The following is a 7,464-nucleotide window of genomic DNA, read 5'->3' as shown; positions in this document are numbered from 1 at the left end:
AAAGAGAGAAAGACAGGAATGGCTGCCCATGGACTTACATAATTCCTTAATTGTGGGGGTAAAGAAAGACAGGAGGTTCATGGGCATTTGCTGGTGAACCCAGCTCCAGGTTCACTGAGAGACCCTGTCTGGAGGGAATCAGGCTAGGGGTGATAGATAAAGCAAGACACTTGGTGGATTCTCCTCTGGCCTCCACACGTGTGCACAGCACACACCCCAGCATGTACAGTCTCATACACTGCACAAAGAGAAGAGTTGTTGGGCTCGTTGTTTTGTTTTTGCTTTTTGTTGTTGTTGTTGTTGTTGTTGTTTCTGAGACAGGGCTTCTCTGTGTAGTCCTAGCTGTCTTGGAACTTTCTGTTAACCAGACTAGTGTCAAACTCAGAGATCTGCCTACCTCTGCCTCCCAAGTGCTGGGATTAAAGGCATGCACCACCATACCCAGCTCCTTTGAAAATTTTTTAAAAAAAGATTTATTATTTTTATTGTATATGTCTGTTTGCCTGCATGCTTACATGTGTACTGCACAGCTGCCTGGTTGCTCCACCAAGGCCAGAGGATGTAGCCCTGAAGCCAGACTCACAAGTGCTTGAGAGCCTCCCCACGGGTGCCCGGTCCTCTGGAAGGGCAGCCAGTGCTCTTAGTCATGGATCCAACTTTCCAGTTCCCAAATTATGTTTTTATTTATTTGTCTATTTATTTGTCTATTTATTTGTCTATTTATTTATTTATTTATTTATTTATTTATTTATTTGAGACAGGGTCTCTCTTTGAAGTCTTGGCTATCCTGGAACTCTCTATGTAGACCAGGCTGGCCTCAGACTCACAGAGATCCTCCTGCCTCTGCCTCCCGAGTGTTGGGATTAAAGGGGTGCCCCACCACCCTGCCCCAGTACATTGTATTTGTGTGTGTGTGTGTGTATTGGTGGATATGTGTATTGTCGCCATGTGCTGTGCCTTGGGTGTGGAGGTGGAGGACAGCCTTCCTAACTCAGCACTCTCCTTCCTCCTGTGTGTGGGAGCACTCACTCTTCATTAGGCTCCAACATACCTTTATTCACCCGGTCTTCTTGTCCATCCACAGTAACTTATCTCAAGGCTTTTGTAAAGAGGAAGTAAGTTGGAATGTGGAGAGGCCTGGTGTCAGGTCTCCTCAAGCTCCTGCTCAGTCCTTCATTTGCATTGTTTCTGCTTGGGGAGGTGGTCTCTGCTTTATAGATAATCCTGTTTGGTTCTGTTTAAGTGAAGGCATCCACAGAAGGGCTTAGAGAGGAGTCTGGGGCTTGTAACCGTTCTTTTATCCTTACTATCCTGCTAACAGAGGAAAGTGAAGCTAGGGAGGGCGGTGTGGTTGAGATTCTCTTCCAAATACGGACTTGTCCTGCGTCTTCCGCCAGGAGGAGATGAACGGCTGGCTGGAGGCTGTGGCTAACTCCGTGGCAGAACACGCCGAGATCGCCCGATGGGGCCAGACACTACCTACCACATCATCCACAGATGAGGGCAACCCCAAGCGTGAGGGCGGGGAGCGTAGGGCCAGCGGGCGCCGGAAGTGATTCCAGGTACCCTTCCCACCACCTCGGAGTCTGACAAGTTTCCCTGCCCCTCCTCTCTGCACGGTGGACACAAAGACACCTTCTCATCCGCAAGGGTGAGAATGACTGCGGATGTGTCACTGTGGGCCTTGTAATAGAAGGGACTTCTGCACTCCAAGAGGTGGTGGTAGGGGACTGCTGTCCCTATAGCCATATCTCGGTCCCTTCCCGCTCGCCAACCCCACCCCAGGTGCTGGGGCTCCATTCTTTTTATGCAATAACTGAGCTTGGTGGGGCCGGGCAGGGAGCCAGTTGAGCCAAGCTTCCTGCCCAATCGTCAGATCCTGCCCCAAGAGGCTGGAGTGGCGAGGGATCTAGGAGGTGGTGATTTGTTGGCCTCCTCTCCGCCCTAAGGATGGACAACGGGGGCGCTGGTGAGGTCCCCTGGACCATCCAGGGTGCTAGGGGGTGGGGAGGGGACACACTCCCTCCCCGCCTTTACCTCACTTCCAATGCTGCCTTGATCTGTCTGGGAAGAGGGAGGAAAGGGGCCCTTAGCCCCTGTACTCCGCCATCTCAGAGCCATGCGGTTAATTCCTGACTTAGTTTATTTTTGCAAAGAGGTAGACCTCCCTCTCGTTCCCCCGCCCCGCATCCGCGAAGGCTTTTAATAGGAGGGGAGTCAAAGTTCAAAACTGTCTTCCTCTCTCCTCCCCGATTCCAGCTGTAAATGCCACTTCCCGAGTGGGAGGGGGCGAAGCCCCCCCCCCCTGCATGCTTCTGGCTGGAGCACCTCCCTGGGAGGGAGGGGATCAGGGTTACAGGCAACCCCAGTGGCTGCTTGGAGACGCTGCCAGGGCAGGGGGGTGCGGGGCGGTGTGGCAGGCGCACACTGTATGTACCTATAATAAACCCTTTGGCTTTGACAGTCTACGCTGGTTTGTTCGTGTAACCGAGACAGGATTGGAGGGTGGGCTGGTGTGGGGACGAGGCTGAGAAGGCAGTCTCCTAGACTCTACATATCCCTAAGCATTGGTATAGGCTCATTTCAAGATCTGCGCACGTACTCCTCAACAAATCGCCTACATTCGTTATGCATTATACCAAAATAAGGGAACCTAGAAAAAGGGGGAAGTTACTAAATCACCCCAAAGGATCACCGAAGTGCGCCCCGTCGAAGCCAGGAAAGACCGCCCCTCTTTAAAGAGTCAGAGACCGTAATTGCGAAGAGCGAGCTCTCTGTCCAATCGTTGGTGGATCCTGGAGCCTCTAGGCCAATGAGCAAGAGGCAGGGGCGGGGTCTATGCATACCCGGAAGTGGGTGCGAGCCGGCCGGCTTGCGGCGGGGGGCTATGGCCGTCGCGACGACTGCAGCGGAGGGGGTCCCGAGTCGGGGAGCACCCGGGGAAGTGATTCATCTGAACGTAGGGGGCAAGCGGTGAGTGTGGGAGATCCTCGAGGCCCCATCCTACGGGACCGAGGCGGGATGCCCGCCTCTTCTGGGGGTGGGGGTGGTAGTCCCTGTCCATCAAGAATTGCTCCGCCTCAAGCTGGAGGCTTGGCGCTTGAATAAAAAAAAAAAAAAAAAAAAAAAGAAGAAGAAAGAAAGAAAGAAAGAAAGAAAGAAAGAAAGAAAGAAAGAAAGAAAGAAAGAAAGAAAGAAAGAAATGCCAAAGGAGAATGCGTGAATCTCACTGGAGGAGGCAGCGTCCCCACCTCCTCTTCACTTTCCTCTCCTTACCCCACCGCCCAGGTTCAGTACCTCTCGCCAGACACTTACCTGGATCCCAGACTCCTTCTTCTCCAGGTGATTAGGAGAGCCAGTCTGGGACGAGGGTAGGAGGGAATGAAAGGGGAGGGTGTGGAGAGACACACTTCTACCCTACTCACCTCTACAACTAGGCCCATGTCTCCTCCTCGGTTTCCCCTTCCTATAGTCTTTTGAGCGGACGCATCTCAACCCTGAAAGATGAGACCGGAGCTGTGAGTAGGGCTAGATCAAAAAACGAACTCCGAGTGGGGGGGGGGGGACAGGAGCTCCTACTTACTCCAGGTCTTTTCCATGACCCCCACCCCCACCCCACCATGCAGATCTTCATCGACCGGGACCCCACCGTCTTTGCCCCCATCCTTAATTTCCTGCGGACCAAAGAGTTAGATCCCAGGTTGGTATGGGTAAATGGGTGAATTTTGCCACTGTATAGAATCTCTCCTCGGAAAGTAAATGTGTTCCATTCTATTAGAATTATTGATCATGTTATATTCCCTCCATTAAAATATGCCCACACATTTGCACCATTCATCATCCTTGTTATCTTGATTTTAAAGAAAGTATGTATTGTTTGTTGGCTTTAGATAAGGCCTTGCTCTGTAGCCCTGACTGTCTAGAACTCAATCCAGATCAGGCTGGTCTCTATCTCCCATGTCCTGGATTGGCAGGTGTACACCACCCTCAATCTCCCTAGAATCTTATGCCTGTTGAAACTAGCTAGGCTTCAGTAGTCTCTGGGCAGTTTCAAAACCTTTCTCCTCGCAATGTGCTGTCCATGCCTACGCCTTAGATTTTTACACCCAAATCTCTTCTATTACCCAGGGGTGTCCATGGTTCCAGCCTTCTCCATGAAGCCCAATTCTATGGACTCACTCCACTGGGTAAGTGAGAGTCCCATGCCCCACCCCACCCCAACCCCAACCCCCGCCTCCAGTCAGCACCCTCAGTTATTTTGTGAGCAGAATGCCTCTCCTCTTTGACTCTCCCAGTCAAAAAGACTGTTGGGTCAGAGCTAAGAGCACTGACTCTGAGGAGGTGGGGGTGGGGAAGAGGGGACAGTTCTGTGGAAAGACAGATGAGGAAGGGGAGAAGGGTCTGCCTTAGTTTCCCTCAAGATTAAGTTTTGAGTCCTTCCCTTGCAGTTCGTCGCCTGCAGGTGAGGGAAGAGTTGGATCGATCTTCCTGCGGAAATGTCCTCTTCAATGGTTATCTACCTCCTCCAGGTGAGCACTCCCAATTGATGCTAGGGAGAGGGAGATTGGCCTAAAGACTACATTTCCCATAAAGCTTCATTCAACCCCTAGGTGTTTGGAGCCCTGAGGTGCACTGGGAGTTGTAGTTCTTTATTGGATGCCTGGAAAGGAAATAGGAAACAGCATTTTTCCTTGAAGCTGTGCAACAGCCAGTTCTCTTTAAAGCTCAGAAGCGTACGCGAGAGCTTGATGGGAGTTGTAGTCTGAGTTTTCTTAAGTTTCACCCCATTCTTCAGAAAAAAATATAAATTTAAACTTTATCATGCTATCTTCATTGGATGCTACTTTTGGGAGTTGGGGGGGGAGGGGAGGTTCTATGATACAAAGTCTCTCTCATAGCCCTGGTTGTCCTGGAACTCACTGTGTAGACCAAGCTGGCCTTGAACTCATAGAGATCCTCCTTCCCCTGTCTAAGCCTTTAAGATTAAAGGTGCATACCACCACACTCAGCCATCCACATTATTTTTTGAGGCATGGTCCCAGCAAACCTGGAGTTCACTGATTGGCTAGGCTAGCTTGTCAACAAAGTCTGAGCACCCTCCTTTCTACCGCCTGGGGCAGGGGAGTCCAAAACATAGTTCTTATGCTTGTATAGCATGTACTTTACCCAGCGAGCCATCTCTATAGCCCCTTCAATTATATTTTTATTTTATTCTTTATTTGTTATAGTTCTAGAATTTGCACCCAGGGTTTTGTACATGCCGGGCAGGTGCTGTAGCGTGAGACTGCTTCCCCACCCCCGCCCCTGCCCCAAGCCTGACAGGTGAATTTTAGGCAGGTGTTCTACTTCTGAACCATGCCCGAAGCTTTTCCCCCGGTAACAGCAAGGATCGTGTTTATGGCCCAGCTGTCTTTACTTTTAAAAACATTATTACATACATACATAAATTTATTTATTGATTTATTTATTTGGCTGTACTTGCTCTGTAGCTCAGGCTGGCCTCGAACTCAGAGACCCACCTGCCTCTGCCTCCCAAGTGCTGGGATTAAAGGTGTGTGCTACCACCACCTGGCAGAAGTATTTATTTATTGGGCAAATGGCACGGAGGGTGTGTGTGTGGAGGTCAGAGGACAACGTGCAGGAATTGATGTTCTCCTTCCACCACACATGTCTCAGGATCAAAGTCAGGATTGCCAGTCTTGGTGACAAGCATCTTCACCCACTGAGACACTCACCAGCCCTCTGCTTCATCTTCATCATCACCATCATCATCATCATTATTATTGCTGAGACAGGGCCTAGCCTTGAACTTGCAATCTTCCACTTCCAGCTTTCCAAGTGGCTGGGATTACAGACCTGCCTGCAAGGCCTGGTCAAATTAGCAAACACTGAAAAGGCATCAATACCATTGCAACACCAAACCAGGTCTTTCCCTGTGACAGACTTCCAGGTCATTGAATGCTGTAACCTGACACCACAGAACACCTTCCCCAAGACACTGTGCCCCACAGGGAATCCATGCCTCTCATGGTTTAAGTGTTCATAGACTGTCCACCATGATTTTAATGATGGCGCCCAACACTTCCCCTTACTATAATAGTGTTCCCAGTGAAGCGGCGAAACCGGCACAGCCTGGTGGGACCCCAGCAAATAGGGGGACGCCCAGCCCCTGTCCGACGGAGCAACACGATGCCCCCCAACTTGGGTAATGCAGGGCTGCTGGGCCGAATGCTAGATGAGAGGGCACCTCCATCCCCATCAGGTAAGCTTGGGACTTGAACTTAGTGCGTGCGTCCTGCCTCTGTCTATCCCTGGCCTTCTTTTACTTTCTTTTTTTTTTTTTTTTTTTTTTTTGAGACAGGATCTTGCTCTGGTCCAGGATAGCCTGGAACTCAAAGCAATCCAGTCCTCCTGCCTCAACCTCCCTAGTGTTAGAATTATGAGTATGAACTCAATGTTTGCTCCTCGTGTTCTTATTTTTATTTGATGATTTATTTTTAATTATCATTATTGTGTGTCCATGTGTGAACACAGCACAGTTGTCAAGGGATACCATGTGGGTTTTGGAGAACAGACTTGGGTTGTCCGGCATTTGCCAGGTCTGCTTTGGTATGCTGAACTAGCCCCCCTGACTGCAGCCTTTCTACTCTGTTTTAGGACAGGGTCTCACTGAGTTTCCAAGACAGCCTACACCACCAGATGTAGCTAACATTTCTGTCCTTTAGGAGGTCAGGGCCAGTGGGCCCCTGTGACCCTGCTCTGCTCTGCTCTCTTACCCCCAAGGTCAACCAGAGGAGCCAGGGATGGTGCGCCTGGTGTGTGGTCACCACAACTGGATTGCTGTGGCATATACCCACTTTCTTGTCTGTTATAGGTGCTGAGGGTGGGGATGGGGCAGTGGGAGGCTCTGCCCCTGTGGCTAGGGTGGCTCTGAGGTGGGAGTTGCTGATGTCCCTCAATCCCACAGGCTGAAGGAAGCCTCAGGCTGGCAGCTTGCATTCTCTAGCCCACGCCTGGACTGGCCCATCGAGCGCCTGGCTCTTGCAGCTCGGGTGCTTGGTGGTGCTCCTGGTGAACATGACAAGATGGTGGCTGCAGCTACTGGCAGCGAGATCCTTCTGTGGGCCCTACAAGCACAAGGTGGTGGCTCTGAGATAGGTATGTCTCATGATCTTTTCTAGAACTCTGTAGACTCCTGTAACCTGTTAAAATAACTCAACCCCAGAAACTCAGAAATCCATGGAGGGGAGGGGCAGGGAATGGGAATTTAGTGAGGAGTCAGTCTTTTTGCCTTGTGAGACAATGTGTCAGACTTTCAGAACTCTGCACTTTTCATTGTTTCATTTTGCCTTAGACAAGGCTTTACCACGTAGCCCAAGCTAGCCTTGAATTCCAAGTCTTTCTGCCCTCAACTCCTGAATACTGTCTTAGTCAGGGTTTCTATTCGTGCACAAACATCATGAC

The 7,464-nt window shown here is 50.5% G+C and overlaps 2 protein-coding genes across 3 annotated transcripts in view; both read left to right on the top strand.

Moving 5' to 3' along the window:
* The window catches only part of Sptbn4 (spectrin beta, non-erythrocytic 4), a 97,824-nt gene extending 95,363 nt beyond the window's left edge, over positions 1–2,461 (top strand). For both annotated transcript variants that reach the window (XM_021190187.1, XM_021190201.2), the window contains one exon: positions 1,398–2,461. In XM_021190187.1, the coding sequence (XP_021045846.1) occupies positions 1,398–1,556 (159 nt within the window). In that variant the 3' untranslated portion in view covers positions 1,557–2,461. The remainder of the gene's footprint in view (positions 1–1,397) is intronic.
* A 373-nt stretch (positions 2,462–2,834) lies between these two features.
* The window catches only part of Shkbp1 (SH3KBP1 binding protein 1), a 14,179-nt gene continuing 9,549 nt past the window's right edge, over positions 2,835–7,464 (top strand). Inside the window, exons 1-9 of the mRNA XM_021194011.1 lie at positions 2,835–2,973; positions 3,289–3,342; positions 3,473–3,518; positions 3,627–3,700; positions 4,129–4,187; positions 4,449–4,529; positions 6,101–6,262; positions 6,784–6,874; positions 6,968–7,158. Coding sequence (XP_021049670.1) covers positions 2,888–2,973; positions 3,289–3,342; positions 3,473–3,518; positions 3,627–3,700; positions 4,129–4,187; positions 4,449–4,529; positions 6,101–6,262; positions 6,784–6,874; positions 6,968–7,158 — 844 coding nt within the window. The 5' untranslated portion in view covers positions 2,835–2,887. The remainder of the gene's footprint in view (positions 2,974–3,288; positions 3,343–3,472; positions 3,519–3,626; positions 3,701–4,128; positions 4,188–4,448; positions 4,530–6,100; positions 6,263–6,783; positions 6,875–6,967; positions 7,159–7,464) is intronic.

This window comes from Mus pahari, chromosome 1 (assembly GCF_900095145.1).
Source record: "Mus pahari chromosome 1, PAHARI_EIJ_v1.1, whole genome shotgun sequence".
Classification (NCBI taxonomy): Eukaryota; Metazoa; Chordata; class Mammalia; order Rodentia; family Muridae; genus Mus; species Mus pahari.
Note: the sequence above shows the minus strand (reverse complement) of the source record. Positions and strands in the feature narration are given on the sequence as shown.